Source organism: Lates calcarifer, linkage group LG17 (genome assembly GCF_001640805.2).
Source record: "Lates calcarifer isolate ASB-BC8 linkage group LG17, TLL_Latcal_v3, whole genome shotgun sequence".
NCBI classification, from domain to species: Eukaryota; Metazoa; Chordata; class Actinopteri; family Centropomidae; genus Lates; species Lates calcarifer.
In genome coordinates, this window is record NC_066849.1 from 10,150,274 (window position 1) to 10,172,959 (window position 22,686).

The window sequence follows — 22,686 nt, forward strand, 5'->3', positions numbered from 1 at the left end:
ATTATAAGTGTAAGAAATACAGATTCTGTGGAAGAACCTTCCCTTGTTTTAACATGACTGTTTGTCTGAAAAAATCTCACTCTGTATACAGACTTGTACCCATGAGTAACTCAATATATCAGGGGATTGCCTTTTACTAAGGTTATCTCCAGTCTCCAATGATAACATCAAAGAACATTACATAGGTGTCATAATGCATGGGCATCATAAATGTAGAGGTGCAGTTTCCATTAGGAGTGTACAGCAACTAACAAGGTAGCAGAGTTAGCTAGTGGCACTCACTGGGTGAGCAGTCGTCAATGTCTGTCTGACAGTTGTGTCCGCTGTATCCAGGTTGACATTTACACGTGTAGCTGCCTGGGCTGTTCATGCAATGACCACCATTTCTGCAAGGGTTGTTTTTGCATTCATTCACATCATCACTGCAGCGCTGACCTACATGATTGTGAGCAAACAAACATTTATTAGTACAGGGTCAATCTGGCAGTAATACAAAGCATTAGATATGACTGCTCTCAGGCACACTTTTTCATAGTTTCCCTCTATCTCACATCCACAAAAAACTCAATCAGCCAGACACATAAGAACCCAGTTCTCATACCTTGCCAACCACTGGGACACCGACAGGTGTAAGAGGTGTAGTCTGCAGATGGGTGACACACTCCTCCTCTCTCACATGGATGAGAGGCACAGGGAGCCTGCTCCACTTCACAGTGTTTACCTATTTTAACATTGCACACATTTTGATAATGATAAAAACAAGTGAATGAAAATCTTCACTAAAGTGATATTCAGGTGGCCACTATGAACACTGCTGCTGCAGGGTAAACAGAAGATGTTAATATGGTGAAAATGAGGTATCGCTAACCTGTGAATGGTGGACTACACTGGCACGTGTAACTATTGACTCCATCTATACAAAAGCCATGGTTTAGACAGGGCCCAGATGCACATTCATCTATGTTTTTCTCACAGCTCACACCTAGTGAGAGAGGAGGGGGTGATTCCAAGATTTTGTTTGTAAAAATTCAGTGCTGTTTCTGATTGCTTAGTAACAAGTGTTACTAAAAATGCAATGCTGAAATACAACAGTTATTATTTGTGTTATTACCTCTAAATCCAGGTTGGCACATGCAGGTGTAGCCATTATGTCGGTCCAAACAGGTGCCACCATTTTGGCAAGGATTGGGCTGGCACTCATCCTTTTCCTGGTCACAGTGCTGTCCCACCCAGCCAGCCTCACACTCACAGCGGTACCTTCATGCAAAGGAAAGGCAAACATGAGTTTAAAATGTAAAATTAGTCAAATTAGTCACACAGTAATAATAACAGCAGGCTGTCCTTGGGCTGTCTCCAAGTTCCAGCAGATGAAGAATGCCCAATACTTGAATTATTATGATGTATTGTATTGTATATAAGAAGATGTTCTTATACTGAAGTTTTAATATTGAGCAAAAAATTGGAAAAGCAAGGCAGGCTGGAAGACATTTTCCAACTGCAGGGACCATCAACATCTAAACAGAGTGAAGGGAAACACTTAAAATAAAACAACATGGGATAAATTACTTGATTGTTGGCCCAACTGTTGCTTTACCTTATGGATCTTTTCAATGCCCACATACTACGCCAATACTACATAACTAATGTAAATTAGCCCCCATTCAAGAGTTTGATGTGATAAGAACTAAAGGACCTCCAAAAATGTAACTTTAGAGCAGTGTTATAAGGTTAACGTACCCATGTTGCTGTTCAATACATTCTCCATGCACACAAGGCTGAGGAGCACAGTGGTCTGTCCCAGAGAGGCACAGAGGGCCATGGGTGCTGGGTGGGCACAGGCAGTGGAACCCGTTGACCTTGTCCACGCACGTTCCTCCGCTCATACATGGGTTTGAGTTACACTCATTGATCTCCACATCGCATTTAACTCCTATAACAGAGCAATTCAAAGGGAATTAGTTGTGTCAAAGGTATGTATTTGATTAGTGCTTTGACCTAAATATTTTGTTAATATAACCCTGCTTCACTTCTGAAACATTTATCTGCTGTTAACACATTGATTTTACTGCATTTTAGTAAAACATACCTGTGTATCCTGGGGCGCACACGCATTTGTACTCGTTAATGCCGTCGTGGCATTCTCCGTACTCACAGGGGTTGCTGGCACAGTCATCTTCATTGATCTCACAGTTTAGCCCTGAGGAGCAAAAATATATGTAGTTTGTCATATAGAGTCAGGTTATATTCTGTATCATTTTATCTGACTGTGTTTGCTAAGATTTAAAAGTAGCACAAAACAACTTTATTAAGTATTAGAGGTGAAGCAGATTTTATTATAAACTGAGTTTACAGTTTACTTATCTACCACAAGGGGGAGCAAGACTCCATAAAAATAAAAGGAAGCCAGAAGTGAGAAAGCTTAACAAAAATGGAGATGAATCTTAATACAGCAGCTGAACAAGTACGACATTAAAGCCTGACATCTGAGGCACAGTTATTTTCAATTGGTGAAAGCAAGACAGGGGGAAAAGAGGAGAAACAGAAAGAAGGAGATAGATTCAAAGAGAAAACTGGACAGAGTGAATGTGACACATTAGAGTAAGGGAAGTAAGGGCATGAAACTTGAAAGTGAGACCTGACAGGGTGACCTGACAATGGTTTTGGTAAAGTGAGTACAGCACAGACTCCAGTACCAGGCCTCAGGGTGATACAGTGAACCGAAATGAGCTTGCTAATCCACAGAGCAATGTGGGGTAGCACTGCTGACCCAGACTTGTGACTGCTAACACACTCAAAGAGTGTTCTACCCTTTACAGTACATTGAAATGCTATACAGGAAGCTCTACGTGTGGGGGATGGGGGTCTTTACATTCAATTGAAGCTGTTCTCTCAACACGAGACAACTCTCAAGGGCACATTAATGATCTAGCAAACTGATTATTTAGAGAGACTTAGATTCAGATTCTTTCAAAAAAGGAGCAATGTTTCTGTTGATAATTCAGTCTATATTGTTACTCAGCAGGCAGATGTCAAGTGGAATGCAGCTTTCTTTAAAACCATGCAAAAGACATGGCAGCACACACTATTCTTGGAGGATAAAGTGGTTTACACCAGACCATGGAAGACAAATGAAGGGTACTGGCTTGTAAGGCAGATGAAAGACTTATTGATTGATTTGATTGACTGATTTGCATGTCAATTACATCAGCACTCCCACCAGTCCCACCAGAGCTATTGTACAACTGCTATCCCACATGTCAAACAACATTTTTACTTTAAAGAATAAATTAGAATTCAGTTCTGTTAGCACATTAAGTATTTACCTGTAGTTCCTTGTGGACAGTTACATTGGTAAGCATTGACCAGGTCAATGCAGCGCCCTCGGTTCTGACAGGGGTTGCTGTGGCACTCCTGGACCTGGATATTACAGATGGAGCCGGTGTATCCAGGGTGGCACTCACAGGAGTAGGTGGCAATGCCATCTTTACACACACCATGGTGGCATGGCTCAGGTACGCAGTCATTGATGTTCTCCTCACAAAGGAGACCAGTGAAGCCTGGGGGGGAACATTTCAAATAACCAAAGCTATTGCATCATGGATCATTTGACTATTTCAGATTTCCCTGTTTTAATGGCACGATAGCAGCACTGGCTCAACAGTATTGTCAATCAGAATTAGGGTCATGTCACCTTTCATTTCAACTTAATGTGCTTATTTCCTTTTACCTTCAGCACATTCACAATCATATCCGTTGGGTCGGTCGATGCACTTGGCCCCATTTAAACAGGGTGTGCTGGAGCACTCATCAATGTCTATCTGGCACATTTCACCACTGAAACCTGGAAACAAAACGACATGATGAAAATGGGCAGGATGACATAAGTAAAATGAAGCAGAAAAATCCATAAGAACAGCTTAATTTATACCAACCTGCTGGGCACTCGCAGACAAAGCGGCTGACTTGGTCCAAACATTTACCCTGATTCAGACAGGGGGAGCTGAGACACTCATCCACCTCTATCTCACAATGAGTCCCCTCAAATCCTGCACAAGTGGAGAGAAACAGGTTTTTATAATTACTTCAGTTCTTAAAAGTCACTTTGGCTGAGAAGATTATATCATATTTCATATTCCTTTGCCTTTTCCTCAAAGGTCACTTAAACATAGAACTTAGCTGCCTAAATTATTATCTCTACCAGAGAAGGGATGCTTTTGGTCCTGTTTGTTTGTTAATTTGGTATTTAAATGTTAAAATGCCCAAAAAAAAATGTTCAGTGAGATCTGAGATATCTTGTTATGGGCTAACAAACAAATAACAATGTCTTGTGTGGATCAGGATAGAGAAATTGTAAACTACATATGTTACGTGAATTCATATTTAGAACACGGCAAGATTGCTTAAAAAACCAAACAAAATACATGTTCACTACTATAACATTCTCTCATGAACTTCTGCACTTCCTTCAATGAAAAAAAAATGTGGCACATGAATGGCATGATTGTGCACCTCGTGCACTTGGATCCGGATCTGGAACATCCGGATTTAAATGCAAATTAAATTTTTTCTACGATAATTAAAACAAATTTAAAGGATAGTGCAGCCTTAGTGGAGTTATGACTTATCTGATTGCTTTCTAGTTATTATTACTGGGTTGTTATCCTTGCTGCAAAACACTGGCACAAAGAGTAACAATTTGTCTGCTAAAATTTCCTTAAAATGAAAGGTAATGTATCATTTCCCAAAAAATGTACCAGGCATGCAGATGCAGGTGTAGTCCCCAATGCGATCCAGACAAGTGCCGTCATTCTGGCAGGGGTTTGAAGCACACTCGTTGACATCTTGTTCACACCGTGGCCCAGCGTAACCCCTAACACAGTTACAAGTGAAGGAGCCATCGGTGTTCACACACTGACCGCCATGCTCGCAAGGGTTGGTACCTGAGGGTGAAAAGGAAATTGGTTTGAAAACTGAACAAAACAAATGCATGTTGTATATATGTACAGAAGTTTCAGAAGGGTAGCATTCTTTCTCACCAATGCTGCATTCATCTCTATCGATGTTGCAGGTGCTGCCTACATATCCAGGTGGACAGTTGCAGTTGAACATGCCACTGATGGGATTGGTGTCACACTGAGAGCCCTCTCTGCAGGGGTTACTGATACAGGCGTCATCTCTATGGCACAGCAAACCTGAAAAGGATAATATGTTGGTAAGGAATGAGGATGAACATGTGAATAAAAGATCCTAATGTCCCCAGAGAATCTCCAATTCAGGATTATGCCCAATTCAGAGAAAAACTAATTTAATGTACCTATCAGTGTAGAGACCAATACTTACTTATTTTTCTTTATCTTTAACAACTGTTTTCATTGTTTGTTTCCCTTTTTTCAGCCGTAAACAATGACACAATATCTAAAGGGAAGTACTAATCTATGACAGAGACTCAAAGCATTTCAGTTTTGTCTTTTATCACATTATATCTTGTATACATTTCAGGGTTTCAGGGTTTAGTCTAAAAATTTCTGCATATGGTTTCCCACCACTGGCCCACCTGTCTTTCCATGAGGGCAGACGCAGATAAAAGAGGCAACACGGTCGATGCATGTGGAGCCTGGGCTGCATGAAGCTGTGGCACAGTCATCGATGTTTTCAGAGCAGTCAGGGCCACTCCAGCCATTAACACACACACAGACGTAGCTGCCAATCAGGTTGCTGCAGGTACCTCCATTCTGGCAAGTGTTTGGCTGCAGACGACACTCATCTACATCCTCTGTGCAGTGCTGACCTGTGGAGGGGCAGGGGCGAGGGCATGGGGTGGAGGGAGAGAAATGAAACACCCATAGTTAACACTCTGTGTAGCACAATGCTTTTCCATATTATTGCAGCATCACAGTGGCTTTGCTTCCCATGGTTGGATTAGTACTACATAAACTCAGACAGGCCCAAGGAAACTGATGTATGCATGTTTGTTTTGTACGCAGAAAGCTTGCATGTGTTAGCAGAGACACACCTTGTGTAGAGTGTGTGCCTCAGAAATAGTAAGAGAGACATCAGAGGAAAGTAGGAGGTATGACAGCAAAACAGACAATATGAAAGGATGCAAGCTGTTATCAGTGATCACAGCAGAAAGATTTATTACACCTCACAACAAACACACAGCTGCACAGAGAAATTAAAACAGAAATACAATTTCATGATGATATGGCAATAAAGTCTAGAAAATGAACATGCGCAGAAGCACAGCATATTCAACACAACTTTCAACAGCAGGCAAACAATAACCTTGTTAAAACTGGTACTAGCATAATACATATGACATACTACAGCATGTGTGAAATACACAACACTGCTTTTACAATGCTTCAGCATGTTTTAGGTTATCTTCAACTGCATATCCCATTCAGACACATGAGGATAACCCCTGATGTCTTGCATGGATTTGAGGCACTAGACCCCACGTACTGTAAAACACTGAAAACCACAGCAGCGGAACATAACAATGGTCATATTAACAATAGGCAAACAATCATTCCCTTACCAGTCCACTCTGGAGGGCACTGACAGTTGTAGGTGTTGACACCGTCCATACAGGTTCCTCCATTGGCACACTGATGACCGGGGCAGTCGTCAATGTTGTTCTCACAGTTAGTCCCATTGAAACCTTGCACAAATGAAAGAAACCGCCATTTAATTATTCAATGTTTTTATTAAGTGTCCACTGGGAGAGACATGCAATCAAATACAAAAGCTTCAGTATGATATCCTCTAGTTTACATAGGTATTATATCATGTCCTGGTGGTGTATAAACAGCAGCTGTGTGTTTGTTGTGTCTACTTGCTAACTGTAGCAAACTGAGTGCAGTGCAGTGTGTCAAGTCCAGCACAGCCAGAAGGATCAGATTGTTTGCACCTCAAACAACGTAATGTAACAACTCAAAGCTACATTCATTTATAGATAAATACCAGTTACAGTGTCACTCCTTTTTTCTTCCTACATTAAATTTTCTTCCCTTGAATTTCCATTCCTCATAGAGCCTCTGTTTTCCCTCTCTCTCTCTCTCTCAACAGGACAAAAAAAGAACAGTCGGTATCTCTGTCGGCGCGCAGTAGATGTTTTTTTCTGGGTCACATTTAGGTTGAGCATAAAAAAGATGAAAAAGAATCAGAATTTGAATCCTCCTACCTGGGAGGCAGTGGCATGAGTAGCTGGTTTCAGAGTTCTGGTGGCAGGTGCCTCCATTTAGGCAGGGTGAAGGAGAGCACGGGATGTATGAGCTTTCACAATGTCGGCCCGTAAAACCCGGGGCACAGTTGCACCTATAGAGCAAGAGTCAGTTTCATTTCATTTAATTTCATTCTGCCTTGACAGTAGACATCTGTTGCAAACTACTCTGACATGTTCCCAACTGGGTTACTACATGGTAGAAACTCACTTGTACGAGCCAAGGGTGTTGAGACATACTCCTTCATTCTGACATATTGAGGGTGTGGCAGCACATTCATTTGTGTCATTAAGGCAGCGAGGACCTGTGTAGCCAAGAGGACAGGAGCACGTGAAGCTACCAGCAGACAGAGAGCTGCACTTTCCACCGTTGGCACAAGGACTAGATAGACAGCTGTCTTCATGCTCACACCGTGGTCCTGAGAATGAAGAGGAAGCACAGGACAAAGCGCTGAGCATTAGTGCTTTAGCTATCCGTTGTGTCATTTGACAATGTGGCAAACTATGGAGAATTATGGGTTAGGTAATAGTGGTAGAGTACTACACATTGTGCATTTGCGCTCATTAACAACACTTCTTATCACAGTTTGAGTCTATATATTAAACCTGCACTTGCCTGGAGGACCTCTCTAAAAATCTATAAACATTTATCACACATCACCAAACCAAGGCTGCACAAACCCCTAAATGTGTTATTTTAATGACAGGAAAAGATTTCTAATCATGGTCTGGACTCAATATTGCATTAAAATATAATGATTGACAACTGTGGGATACATGTGACAGATTTCTTTTAATTTCATCAGTATGTGTGGTAATTTAAGAGTAACAGAGCTGGTCAATTAGGCAAGTTAAGGCACTGTTTAAAAATGTAAAAAATTCCTTAATTTGCACGTACTGTAGATCTGGACCTACATGTTTCTTGCTGCATGGCCTAACTTTTCAGAAAATGTCATTATCTTTGTAAAGTACTGAGATACCCTGCTAACAGACAAACAAAAGTTTAACATTATAACAGAATAAACTGTAGCACAAAAATACATCAGTGTTGCGGTGATACACAGAAGTCACACATCACTGTCCTTGTGGCAAACTCCTGAGAGAGAATCAGTGCCTCACCTGTCCATCCTCTGGCACACTCGCACTTGTATTTGTCAAGAGACAGCAGGGTGCAGACACCCTGGTTGGCACAGGGGTTGTTGGGGTAACACGTGGAGTTCTGGGGAGTTTTGCAGTGTTGTCCGGTGAAGCCAAGAGGGCAGGTGCAGGTGGCGCTGCCTGGTACAGGAACACCAGCTAACATGGACACTGAGCAGTTCCCTCCATTCAGGCAGTAGCCAGGTTGACAAGGGTCCATGTGTTGGCAGTACTCACCCAAGAAGCCAGGTGCACACCTGGATACACACACAAAAACACAGAAATCTATGATGGACACACAGGGATTTAAAGCTAATCAGCCCTCAATGCAGACGACAAAGTTGAAAGACGAGCTAAACAAATAGACAAACATGTATGTGTGTGTACTTGATAAAGAGGTAAACAAACAAAACAAAAGAGTGAGTTTCAGTCAGGTGGATGTGATGCACCACATCAGACAAGAGCTGCTGAGAGCATTGATAGCTAAGAATAACACATACACAAGAGTCCTGTAGTACACACACATCAAAGAAACAAAGGAACCAGCACAGGTAAACACTACAGTCTAAATACACAGCCTTGCCACTGCTGTATAGTGATCTAAACAACGTTATGTGGGGAACCACATCCCTAAGTAAGAGTATTAGCAAAATGTGTGGTTGTACATAAAGAGAAACTAGTTGTTCAGTTACTCCAAATATTAAAATCATATGGTTAATGGTTAGTGAATTGCATTCATTTAGTGCCTTTATCCTAAGAGCCACATGAAGCTATTTAAAGTCCAAGGCCTCATGCTCAATAATTTACAAACAAACACAATATTCCTAAGGCCATGAGCTGCTGGACAGAAGATGGGTTTTTTGGTGTCATGCTCAAAGACATTTTGACATGCTGTTAAGAAGAGACGGGAATAGAACCACTAACGCCACAATGACTATAAACTACTCTGAACCCTGAGCTGTTGCCCCATAAACCCTGCTAGGAGAAAAGGGGGAAGCTGAGCTTGGTGAAAGGGTTAAACTTGGGTCAGTGGTGGCAAAGAAGAAGTTCAAAAGCAGAAGGATGTGAGGTGGAGTCATCTGGAAGTTGTTGATTGAAGCCTGGTAGAAACTAAAAACAACCAGTGGAAAGCACCAGCAAGTATTTATTTGGGCAAAGTAATAATAATAATACTAATAATACTAATACTAATACTAATACTACTACTACTAATAATAATAATAATAATAATAATAACAACAACAATAATAATAATAATAAATAGTGGTTAATAAGAATTAATAATAATGCCAAAATTCTAAAATCTACACAAAAGTGTCCACAGTATAAGTGAGGAGCTTTTCTTGCCAACTAGTTGTTCTCAAGAACTGTCTGGTTTATGACCGAAAGAAAAGCAACACTTCACATTTACTGAGTTGTGACATTTGGTCTAAAAGCTTTGTGTGTTTTTCCCTCTGCTTATTCATCACCCGATTGTTTCGATTTCTCTTCTTTGTCTGTAAAGTGATTCAGCTGCATGCTGAACAGTGGGTAGGAAATTGCAATATTACACAACATGTCCACCAGGGATCTCATCAGAGACAATGTTCCCTTAGTCAACTTTCTATTCCTCTGTTTTTTCTCAGTCCCTCCCACTTTCACTCGCCACTTCTCTATGTGTGACAGTGTTTGGTCAGAGGTGTTATTTTGTTACTGAGCAAAAATGTTAATAGTCAGGTAATTTCCTGTATAAGCTATTTTGATCAGCCCTTTGACGCATTGTGACTGTGTGTATGGCACATGGCAGACATGCTGTCTGGGGACTGTGGGCGACAGAGCGACCTGCTGCCTCTTACACAGGCCTCTAAAACCACCTCCCTGGAGGGGCTCAGGTAACATAATAGGAGAGAAGAAATAGAGCACACATTCACATGCATAGGGAAACTAAAAGTCTCTTTCATTAAAAACAAAAAACAAATACAAATGAAAAAAAGGGATATTTCACAAATATGCAGACCTGTATCATGTGAAAGCTTAAAGAATGAGAGTACTCAGAATTAGAGATCCATGTTCTGAATCATATGAAATAAGACAAAACAGAGGGGATAGAAATTGTGTGAAACTCTCACCCTTCCTAACTTTTATTTATTGTTGGCCACTCCACCCCAAAGCAGCTTGAAGATATTAGGTTGTGAGCACATGGGAAAGCAGGAGAGTCATGAATCATGCCAAGCAGACGTTTCACAGATCAATCAACATCTGTGATACTTCTGCCCGGTATGATGTGTGAGTCACCCACTGTCTCGTCAAAAATGGCAAACAACATGTGACAACAAATCCCCTTTTCTGGCAAACATTCAGTATGTGGTTCACAAATTTACAGTCTATCAAATCTCCTCCAGTGTTTATTCATTTGATTTAATTCAATTAACAGTACAATATTGAGCCACAGCTTCTTTACTATCTTCAAGTAAAGGATAGGTCTGGCAGTATTTTACATGCTGGTAAACAGACAAACAAGATGGTGGATTAGTGATGTCAGATCTTCAAAGAAAAACTTCATCCCTCTTCACCTCAGCCCCGTCAAATTAGACACGGCCACCCTCCCCTCTTCTCTGTCTCCGTCTGTGTATCAGCATGTCTGCAATGTTAACCCCTAACACATGCCTATACACAAACACGCACACATAAATACACAAACACAAAGACGTCCCTCCCCACTCTAAACACAAACACAGCTTTGGTCAGGATATCACAACAAGGCGGCCATCCTGGGAATTAGGACTGCTCTTTTTTTTCTTCCCAGGACAACCTCTCCGTCCCCCTCTCCCAGAGTAATGACACAGCTCTCTGCCCTGTGACATACATCACATTAGCAGGCTGACACACAAAGAACACCGTGTCCAGGTTAATGCCAGGTTTACGTTTCACTGGGAACATTTCACACATTTTCACTGTTAAAACTGCAGGTAACATGAGATGCGTTTTCAAAGTCAAGCATAGCCACTTGTGGGAGAGAGGGGAAATTTGAAACGTGTGCTTTGTTGTAATGTTTTGCCTAATTTTCAAGTCTTTTGAGTTTGAAAAGAACATGACTTTGTTTACATATGACATTTCTTTAGCAAACATGGCATTAGTAAAACAAAAAAAAAAAAAATCACTTAAAGGCTTTATAACCTGTTGTTGAGTTGTCTTGCAACTCAACACCACCTTTCAAAACTTATTTGCTATTTCAAGGTTTTTGTAAAAATTCAAAAGTGCTGACAGGAGAAATGCATAGTAAGTTCTATTAAATTCAATCGCTGCTATCTAAGCAGTGTTGACAGAACCAAATGCCATGGCGTCAGGAAACGATACCACCCTGTCCTTCAGGTTTCACTGCCAGATAGAGAGCTCATTATTAGCCTCTAGCTGTATCACCAGAGCCTGAGGGTAATCAGACAAGGCTGTGCATGATTCACATTATTGTCAGGGAGTGGTGGCTCACTGAGGAAGCGATAACCCAACACGCTGACATACTAGTCTGTCGCTGAATACAACACAGGAAGTAGTGTGAATCTTCTGACAAATTTTCATACACACTACAAAACAAAAGCTAGAATTTGCACTCACATGAATGCGCTTTGACATCTATACACACACAGTAGGTCTCTGCTTTCATGAACAACACAGCAGAGAGGGTTTCTGCAGCCAAACTCATCTATGGGATTCTTTGTTTTGCGCCATGAGGACTTTTTTTTCCCTCCCATTTTCTCCATCCTTCTCTTACTCTCTGCAGTTTCCTGCAGCCCTTCTTTCCCTCTCTGTTTCTCACTCCTCCACCTCTCATTTCTGACCCACTCTCGAGGTGTCAGGTTTCTACAGCTGGTTCACATTAGCGCCCCCATCTCACAAACACCCTCCCCACCCCACCCCCCTCTCTCTCTGTGTACCCCTTCTCTCCTTCTTTCTCTCCCTCCTCCTCCTCCTCTACCTCATGCTGACCTCTGCTTTTCCTGGCCGGCGGTGGGGGCTTCAATGAGCAGAGAGGGGTGGGCTGATTCTCACTCACTCATGTAATATCTCCTCCACCTCCTCCATTCCTAATTCCTATGTCCTGAGCTCCCTGCCCCTCATTCTCCTTTTCTTTTGTGCAATTTCTCTCCTCCTACCTCTCCACCTTCCACTCCTCAAGTACAACCCCACCACCACCTCCTCCTCCAGCCACTATTCTAGTCTCAGAGACGCTTAATAACTCCATCATGCGCTACCCCTGCAGCCATCACAGAAAAAACAGTGTGAGAGAGAAGGAGGGAGAGCATATACCAGATCACATTTCAATCCCTGGATCATTCCTTGGCTTTGCTGGTGCATAGGTGGCCTGTTCACTCTACTGTAGTCTTGTGTGTGCATGCATGGACGTCACAAGTCTCTTTACTGTTGCTTCTATGAATGGGTAGGCTGCTAGCTTTGTGGTGGAGGTAAATCAGCAACTAAAAGATCCTCTCCTTACCAAACTGTGGCAAACAGCAGATCATTTTAAGGAAGTTGAGTTGCACAAAAACTCGTCCAGGATTCTAGAGTTAGATGGAGTAGTTCCTTTAATAAGATTTACTGTCATTTATACTATAAGTGCAACTTAATCAGTCTCAAAAGTCTGGAGAAAGTTGAATCCAAATCACATAACTACAGTCTAGGTCTGGGCAGGTTGGCTGAAAATCATAATCATAATTTTCCAAAACTGATACACATCACGATATGGTAGATGTATGCAAAAATGACTGATTTGAAACAATGACTTTTGTGAGTCATTACATGAAACCGACCTTTCCGTATGTGTAAGTCAAAAACTTTCATCAGACATTGCACCACATGGATGATAAGCTGACATGAACATGCACAGTCAGATCAGACCCAGAAGTGACAGAAACAGGGACGCAAAGGTGAACAGTGGAGCCCGCTTTAGGAGCTCCCAAGACTGGTTTGAGTGTGCTCATATATGCATATCAATGGTGGAGGTATACCAGTGTGTGACCTTATCTGTCCTACCTTGACCCCAAAAAAGTCCACACTTAGTGCTTTGACACCAGTTCTGTACAGGCAGTCCAGTCAACTGCTGCTACTACTGTACTGAACTATCAGACAAGCAATGAACTAAAGCAAAAAGGTGAAGACAGCAATCTACAGCTTTGCATGTGTGGGCAGCTGACGAGGCCTTTCTACTTCCTTCCAATCTCACTTGCAGTCTCCATTACCATTTTTTGATAACTAGCATAAGCAATCAATCTAAAAGAATGTAAACTAAATACAAACAGAAGTGCAAGAAGGTTTCTCAATAACACTTGTTACCTCAAGCCAGCAGCACTACATTACGGAAAAGCATCAGTGAGTTTATGGCAGTGTTGTGATCAAATTCAGACATCTGAAAAAGGCAACTGGCACTATCATAGAATGAGAATGAGTCCTGCCAGATCCTACGTAACGTTGTCACTCCTTAGGCCCACAGACCAGTGGATGCCACAGGGGAGAACAGGCGGGTACCATAGTCTACACTGGAAAAATAAAATGCACCTAGGCTTAGAAGTAGAGGTTCAACTACAGGTTTTTTTGGAGGTGACGGAAACTATGAATCTATTACTTAAATAATCGTTAGCAGCGACGTAGTTTTTGTGAGTTGGAGGTGTATTTTTTCACGTTTCCTCACTTCTGAGCATAGTTTTTTTTTCTTCTTCTCATTTTCATAGAGCAGAGACAGCAGAAATAACATCACAGAAGAGGCGGGCAGAGGGAGGTGTGAGAGTGGTGTCAAAGTTACACAGACATTAAAAAAAAAATACACAAGAGTGCAAAAAAAAGAGGAAGGTGGATGAAGTGAAGGGAGTGCAATGGAGGTAAAAGCCAGAAAAGTAATGAGAGAGCGAGATGTTTAGAGAGAGAAGGAAGCCAGGCAGCCAGACTGAAAAGCATCAGTGTAGACAGAATAAAGGAGTGCAGAGCAGGGTGGAGTCTGAACTGGGGCCATGCGGTAAAATCTCAGGCTGTGTTTAGAAACATGTTCATAAAGACTCATCTGAGGAAGCACAGGACCCATTTTCTCTCTGAAAGCTACTTGTGCCCGTCTCTGTATGTTCTGTCATTATCCTGCTGGTGTGGTTGTTAAAAGTGGAATCTCTAACAATAGCTCGGTCCGCCTATAAAAGTTCCACATCTAGGACGACACTATGATAGTCAACCACTGACTGATATGGAAATCCATCACAAAAAAGAATATTGTCTATATTCTCCTGTTTGGATCACCTGGCAACTGAATTGCTTTTGTTTACCAAATGCTGAATTTCTTGCTGCAGCCCACCCAAAGAGATTTGCTCCCAGCTAATTCCTGTTTTCTCTTTGATGTATATTATGTCTTTATTTCAAACCTCTGCGTGGGACTTTACTCTGACACACAACACAGGGGAGGAGTAAAGTTATTTCTGTGACTCTTTGATGTCTGTCTGTCTGTCTGATGATTTAATAATAACGAAAAGTTAATTCAAATTGAAGCTGTAAAACTCACACTGGTCACAGACTTTACATCACAGAGGAGGCTGTACAGAGAGATGTGTGATCTTATGACAAAACAGAGGTACTTTTAACCCCACAGTTTCATCATCAATGTGTGACAGAGAGCTGCTTATCACCTCACTGAGTGTGGGTTTATGGTCTAGTTGCTACATTCCCCACAGTTTTGTAAGGCTTCCTCTTTCTGACAGTGGGCTTTGAATCTCCAGGCGTCCACACACCATGTTGTTTGTTTATTTTGTCCTTTGTTTGTTTGTTTGCTTGTTTTTGTTTGAGTGTCTGTTTCTCTAATCATGGTAATCCTCAAAGAGATCAAATCCCAGAGACCACTTACAGGTCATGTCATGTTTACCACTCTCAATCTAGTCAGTTGGCACTGGAGTTGAAAGGATCAGCCAATTAATCATAAGTCAACTGACAGTAAATTAACTGACAACAACATTTCATTGTATTTTATTAATGTTTCAAGTTACTTATCAAACAACTATGTGAGACATTTGCTGACTTCAGTTTGTGGCTGGTGGTTAGACACAACCACCAATTTGAAGACCTCACCTTCGGCTCTGGGAAACTGTGACGTCAAGGTTTCAAAACTAGAAAATGATTTAATTAAACGATAACATTATTTAAAAATCTATGATCAAAATAATCCTAAATTGCAGCCCTGGTTGGCACTGACGAACAATGTATTTGTCTCATCTTTTAACCTTAAACAGACACTCATGAGACACGAAGAGCTACATCTCTACCATCCAAACATTGAATCTAATACCTTAACTGAACTTCAGACTTCTCTGTGCCAGCATGTGAACTTGCCCCAGGCTTAAGGTGCCCCTGACTATCCAGAGACGCACACGAAGACGGAGTGCATACACAAACACAAAGAAACTCTTATCATTGTGGTTCAAGTCTCAACCACATCTACATTGCTGTTAGCCGGGCTGTGGGAAAGAGATAAGTCTTTTGGAGCCTAAGAGCGGGAAATCACTGCCGTGGGTTCCAGTTTCCTACTCTTAGGTTTGTTGACTTTAGTTTGGATCATATGCCTAATCCACTTGAAGTCTGTGCAAGTGTATGTGTGTGTGTGCCTGATAGAGTGGGTGTCTGCTGTGGAGGTGTGACTCATCTCTCCTTTTCCTCTGTCTTCTCGGCCACCCCCTTTTTTGAGACTTTGAGAGGGGATGTGGATGTGAAATCATCACGCAACTTCCCGTGAGGTGACACAAAGTGGCTGAGATGGATAGACAACAACAGTGAGAGCAAAAGGTCTTTCCACAAAGCTCTACAAACATACAGATATGACTGAAAGAAGGAGCAAGTATGACTATAATAAAGGCGAAAGGTGAAGAAAAAATAATGCCAGAGGCAAATGAACTGATGGTTAAAAAGAAATAAAGAAAAAGCAGAGACTGTAGTGGAAAGAGACTGGGGTTATGGGAAATGGATTAAGAGGCCAGGTGAGTTGTGTCCAGGGGCATCTAAATCCCTGAAGCACTGGGAGGGACTGAGGCATGGATGGGTGAGTGACAGTTTGATGAAGGAGGCGTAGCAAGAGGGAAATTACACTCCTCTCTCTGCTCCGCTTCTCTGTCTCCCTTCCCCCCTCAGCGCCACTCTCTCATCATTAGTAAGGAGTTGTGCTCCGAGGTATTCCTCCTCAAATTACCTGAAAAGAGACATCCTCTTTTCTTTTGGCCCTTTCTCTTCCTCTGTCTGCCCAGCAGGCAAATTCTACCTGTCAGATCAAACAGACAGCAGGTCTACACAACACAGTAACTCTCTCCTCTCACTAGTAAGAAAAGCTTTTTTTTAAATAAACAAAAAGTCATGACAGTGACTACAAGAAAAAAAGAGAGAGAAAAAAAGAGGCATTGAGAGGGAGGGAGAATTAATCAGTTTGCACCGTGGCCTGACAGCAGACAAAGAGATCTTGTTCTAGAGGACATCAGGGTTTGAACAACATAATGTGTGTAGTCTCACTTTAGTTTGGACTGCTCAGGTATTAACTAAATGAGTCAGACTCCATCTAAGTGTCAGGAGTCCACTGTGGCCCACCATCAAAACCAATGTGTCTGTGTCCTTAGCCCGTCCCTCATCAGATAATGTTCATCTGTCCCTTCAGCAGTGATGTAAGATACAAATACCTTTCAAGCAAACTTATGACACGCACAAACCCAGGTAGAGAGACACAGATAACACACACCTTTTTCTCACACCCAAAGCTGATGGCTTGCAGTGTCACCGGTTAGACAGCTTCTCTGCAACCTGCCCTGCAAGGTCACACGTCAACCTCTCCCATGTACTTTAACTCTAACACACAGCATTCTTCGTTTCTTAAACAAGACACTTAAGCTTTCTATGCAAACAAAAATTTCCAGACATTTTCAAATAGTCATATTATCAGTCTATGCTACTGTGCTGTATGTAAGCACAAAGCTCAGGTACTTTGGATTCAAATTTTTTAAGTTTTCCTATTCTCCTTTCCCTTCGCATTTTCTGTATCTTTAAAACAAAAAAAAAGCAAAACCCAAGTTAGAAAAGTCCCTAAAAAGGAATTAAACAATGGAAAACAGACACATACTTATGACTAGAGCTGTTGTAGAGTTTCCAAAATATATGGGAAATCTGCAGAGGAGGCACTAGAGGGAAGCTGCAGAGTGACAACATGCACAGAAGCTCATCGCCAATCAAAACGGTCTCGTCTCCACTATTTTCTTTACTAATACCAAACAAAAATACCGCCCTTACCTGTATTAATATATTACTGATTTGTTCCTGTTACAACACAGTCTGAGAAAAGTGAATATCATGATCACACTTGTTCCTCCTCCCCACTCTGAGCATTAGAAACGAGCTGGCTAACTGTAAACTAGGAATACCTTGAATGTCTTGAAAAACAGATTAACTGTCTATCAGTTGACCACAGTGGTACCCCTTCTTAATCAAAACCTGTCATAGTAATTTTTGGTTTAATTAGAATTACTCCCAGTCTGACCCCAGGCGTGATCCATTTGACATCATTAGGCTGCTCTGAGCCAGAAGGCCACAGTGACTGTTTACTTACAAATGGCTGCCTTGAATATACCAAGGAGACTAATAAACACATAATTATATTTTTACACAATGAGCCTTTTGACCAGCAGCACAGTGTAGACGGGACGAGACAGGCCGGACAGAGGCAAGCGCGTGCATTTGTGTGCACATGTGCGTGTATGAGTGTGTTTGTGAGTGTGCGTTGTTCATGTTTGCCTGTGGATAGAAGAAAAAACTGTCTGACTAGTTAATCAGTCTAATAGTGGGCCTGCGCTCTGTCAGCTGACTCTTCTAAACTGGGAGACTCCTCTGTGTGTGTCTCCAGGGCAAGAGGCCTCGTCTTTTATCATAAATATCATCATTTAATTCAGAGAAAAACATACTGACTTACTGGGAATGGAGACAGTCTGACTGAGAGAGAGTGAGAGTAACTACAAGAAAAATCTAATAATACCAAGACACCTTAAAAATGAATAATAATTAGTAGTTCCCAAGTACAAAAAATAAAAATTTATTACATGTAATATGATTATTTATCATTTCAATTAAATAACAGTAAAAGTAATAAAAACAGCATCACAAAAGTAAAACCTAAGAGGATGTGGTCAAGCCTTAAACTGCTACAGATGATTTGAGTGTTGTTTCAGAGACATGTGCCAGTAGGTATTGGCAAAATTCACTGCTCTACTGGTACTGTGAGCCTGTCAGCCCATATTAAAAACACAGCTGTGAATTTGGGTGTGATTTTCGATCAGTGCCTGTTATTTGAACTCATCTAACCAAGACAATCTAACAGTATTTCCACCACCTAAGAAACATGTCCAAAATGTAAAAAAAATGCTTAACTTTAGATAACCTAAAAATGGTCATCCTAGCTTATGTTTAATCACATCTTTATTACTGGTCTAAACCACACAGCCATCACCCACATTACCCTAGCTCAAAACACAGCTCCTAATTAACTAGATGCAGCGAGACCACATCACACCACACCCGTCCTAAACTCACTTAACTGAGTTATGTTTAAGAGCTGACATTAAGATCCTCTGTCTATTTTTATGTCTATTTTAATATATTAATTATAGTTGACTCTCAGTAAAAGATCATTAACAGTCTACAGAACTCTCACAGATGTACATGCACACACACATACTTGCAGATACTACACATAATGAGCCTCTTTGCACCTGCAGTACAATGTCCATTTGACCTTCAATTAGACAGAGGGAATGTCAAACACTGATTATGTAGTGTTGCATTCTCTTGCCATTTTTACAGAAGTCACAGAGTGTTGAAATTCCAAAAGCTCTGGGAACAGACACACAGTGTGATTCACATCACATCTGATGAAATATGATCAGGTTCATGAACCAACTATGTGTGTATTTTTGTTGGGAATTTGGCTCGGGAGAGGCAACGCAATTATAAAGACAGTCTTAATTACAAACTAGGCTAAACTGTCAGAAAGTGGAAGGCATAAATCACAGCAGCCACTGCTCTCCTTTACACTAAAGCACTTTTCCCTAATGGTCTGACTGTACCACCGGTAGTAAAGGAGGATTACTTTCATGTTATTTCAAGTTTCCACAACAAGGCCTAGGAACAAAAGGGAACACTAGTATGTGGGGTAGCAATTGATATTGTACTGTTCAATTCAGTCAGCTACGTTTATGATTGTTTTTTCTTTTCAGTTGCACTGAATAGGTTACCTTCTCATGTAATAAAAATGTCTCGTCATTTTCTTTGACATTCCCCACCCACAACAAATCAGTGCACAGTAAAATGTTGGCAACATCCAGAACTATCACTTCTATTGCAACAAGGGAGTATATCACAAACCCCCTGAAATGTCCTAAATAAGATCCTGGAGGTGGAAGTGTGTATATTGGTATTGTTCCCAGTGCTGGTGTACTCTGTCAGACAGAGTAGTCTTTTATTCCCCCTTTCGTGCCTGAGCAAAACCTCATGGTCCCATGGACAGGCTGGGGATGATCTAAAAACCCTATTTCTGTGCTGGTTTTCTCATCCAGCAATCCCCTGATGAGGTGTTTCTACTGCTGCATTCACATATTTGTCACAGTGTTGGAATGATAGCATGGGTTTGACTGAATCAACCTGTGCCAGCCTTGGCCAGTCCATCTTACCTGCAGTACTCTGTGCCATTGGTAAAGGTCAGACACGTAGCGTTGTTAACACAGGGCGCGTTATCATCCATACATTGCAGAGCTGCAAGAGAAAAGAGACAAGTTAGAGAGTGGACACCCTGAGGGGCATTTCATCTGCTTGAAGTTCATTTACTTCAGTCATTTAACTACATACGTCAGTGGTGTTGTTGGCTTATTAAACCAGTCATTGACACAGATTCCAAAATATTTGTCTTTACACACTAGATCACACAGGGCGTTTGTAAAGACAGTCTTCACACCATTAAAACAATAAGGAGGTGTAGTAGTTTCAACACTGTTAGTTTCCTCATTAAAACGCACAGATTTATATATTATGACGCTAACTTCTCCCAAATCAGTTGGTTATTCGCCCTATAGGAGAACCAGGTTTAATGGTATGCAATATCCGTCATGTGTTACTCTTTCCTTGCTGTCTAGACATGGATATACAGACATCTTGATCATGTGCCTAAAAATAAAAATCTTTTTTTATGTACATCAAATAAAAATCTGCAAAAAGCTCACTTGGGGTTTCCTTCAAAAAAACTGGTTAGCGGAGGTAGCAAGATCCCCCCCACACACTGTCCCCGCTCCTCTAAGGGAAACCCTCTACATAGTCAAAAGTTTTCTCCTCCTTCCCCTCATCATTACAGAAAGATGATGCAGTGGGCTTGCCACCTATCCAGCCAACTATGCAAAGCCAACCTGAAATCAGCCAGTGGTCACAGGGTGACTGGATGGGCAGGCGGGCAGAAATGTGCCTTGATGAAGACAACAAAGCCCAACTATCTCCCTGCCAGTGAGACACTCACAGCCAGACACATCAGCCATTGTGTGGCCTTCAAGCCGCCAGAGACACATGGCTTAAGTGGTCTTCACGCAACACCATGCCGGCCCAACATGCCAAACAGAAGTGTGCTGTTCTTAGTCTTTATTTATCAATGTGATATAGTAGCCAAATGAAGGAAGCCAATGTTAAATGTGTGTGTGTGTTTAATTATGCAGAACTGCAATAGATCATTACCACTGGTTACACAAATGCTGGTATATTAATATTTTGTTTCATTTGTAGCCTCACATGTTAAAGTGGTTGTGACGTATCCCCACTCTGCAGAACAGCTCTCTTTTTACAGAACTGAGGGTAGGTCAGCTGATTTCGAAGAAACGCCAACAAAGTCTTCACAAAGCAGTCATTGCATTACAGGAAGTGTGCTCGGCAGTGGTGTTATTTCCTGCGCCTCGATTAATCACAGTGTCACTCAAATTTAAGAGTTCATAAGAAGACATGTTAACTATTCTTACCCCTACTTCACATGATTTTGTGGTGCTCAAAGTTTTGCAACATGTAGTTAATTTTCAAGTGCTAAATGTACAGGGTCCAGTCTCTGAACTGGTCTGATCAGAGAGTGAGAGCAGACTAATGCCTTAGAGCCAGGCTGACAGACATAGTCCATTAGACATGGGGATACCATACATAAACCACTGTGAAATTCCTAATCCCAACAAGCATGCACACACACACACACACATCTCTATGTGCATACTCAACAGACATCCACTGTAATAAAGTGGGAGTTGATCTCAGACTACTGCTGCATTACAAGAGACCACAGAAAATACTGTGCTATTTTGGGACTATTTCTGTACTGAGCTGACATACTGAATGCACACATGCTACAAGCAAGCACACAAAAATCATTCAAGTATAATAACACAGTGCACAAAATCTGCACATGTGTGGTTAGACCTATAACATAGTGGAACTTTCACTTTTGGTTTTGATCACAAGTCGAAATTTGATGCAAAATCATGTTGAATCTGCTTTTGAATAAATCATAAAAGGAACGTCAAACAGATATCTGTACAGTAAATCTGAGCCATGCCACAGAGTATGGCAGGATACCTAGCAGACAGCAGACAATTGCAAAATCAGCAAAAGAGAAAGGCTGAGAGGGAGGAAGTAGGGAGAGCTGAGAAGACCAATGCGTATGATAGGGGGAATGAAAGAATGGAAGCAAGAGAGCAGAGACCGGAAAAAGCTGCTGACATCCCCTGACTGGTTTGATGAGCTTCCCATACACACTGTTGTAATGCCAGACGCAATGATCTTACCAGATCTGGGACAGCCTGCCTCCTATTACGCCATTTTAACACACACACACACACACACACACACACACACACACACACACACACAAATTATTACCCTATGCTGTACAAGTCACCAATTCCCTGACTGAAAGTTTGGAAAAGGTTTCAGTTATCCGTCTCTCTAGAATAAAACAAACAAAATGTTCTCACACATCCAAATGACTGACCAGTGTATTGTAACCAAAGCTCAAAACACCAGCATTGCATCCTCTCTACCTAACTGTTCTCACACTTCACTATCAATGAACCATGGACAGAAAAATTCCCAGGAATGAGAGCCTTGATAAGACCTGATCGACAAAGTCAACAGTAAAACTACAGCCAGACGGTGTGAACTGAGAGGAAACACACAGAGGTTACATGACTGGATGATTACTATTATTTGGACACCTCCTGATCAAAAATCCTCAGTCCTCTAGTGCGTGTTTGTGTGAAGTTGATAGACAGAGAGCAAAA

At 41.5% G+C, this 22,686-nt stretch overlaps 1 protein-coding gene across 1 annotated transcript in view; it reads right to left on the reverse strand.

The window, feature by feature from the left end:
* The window catches only part of notch2 (notch receptor 2), a 43,359-nt gene that overhangs the window by 10,738 nt on the left and 9,935 nt on the right, over positions 1-22,686 (reverse strand). Inside the window, exons 2-18 of the mRNA XM_018667345.2 lie at positions 20,059-20,140; positions 8,345-8,619; positions 7,437-7,644; positions 7,187-7,320; positions 6,542-6,664; positions 5,555-5,788; positions 5,037-5,192; positions 4,755-4,940; positions 3,933-4,046; positions 3,728-3,841; positions 3,324-3,557; positions 2,087-2,197; positions 1,738-1,930; positions 1,112-1,257; positions 869-982; positions 602-721; positions 283-435 (exon numbers count right to left, since the gene is read on the reverse strand). Coding sequence (XP_018522861.1) covers positions 283-435; positions 602-721; positions 869-982; positions 1,112-1,257; positions 1,738-1,930; positions 2,087-2,197; positions 3,324-3,557; positions 3,728-3,841; positions 3,933-4,046; positions 4,755-4,940; positions 5,037-5,192; positions 5,555-5,788; positions 6,542-6,664; positions 7,187-7,320; positions 7,437-7,644; positions 8,345-8,619; positions 20,059-20,140 — 2,697 coding nt within the window. The remainder of the gene's footprint in view (positions 1-282; positions 436-601; positions 722-868; positions 983-1,111; positions 1,258-1,737; positions 1,931-2,086; positions 2,198-3,323; positions 3,558-3,727; positions 3,842-3,932; positions 4,047-4,754; positions 4,941-5,036; positions 5,193-5,554; positions 5,789-6,541; positions 6,665-7,186; positions 7,321-7,436; positions 7,645-8,344; positions 8,620-20,058; positions 20,141-22,686) is intronic.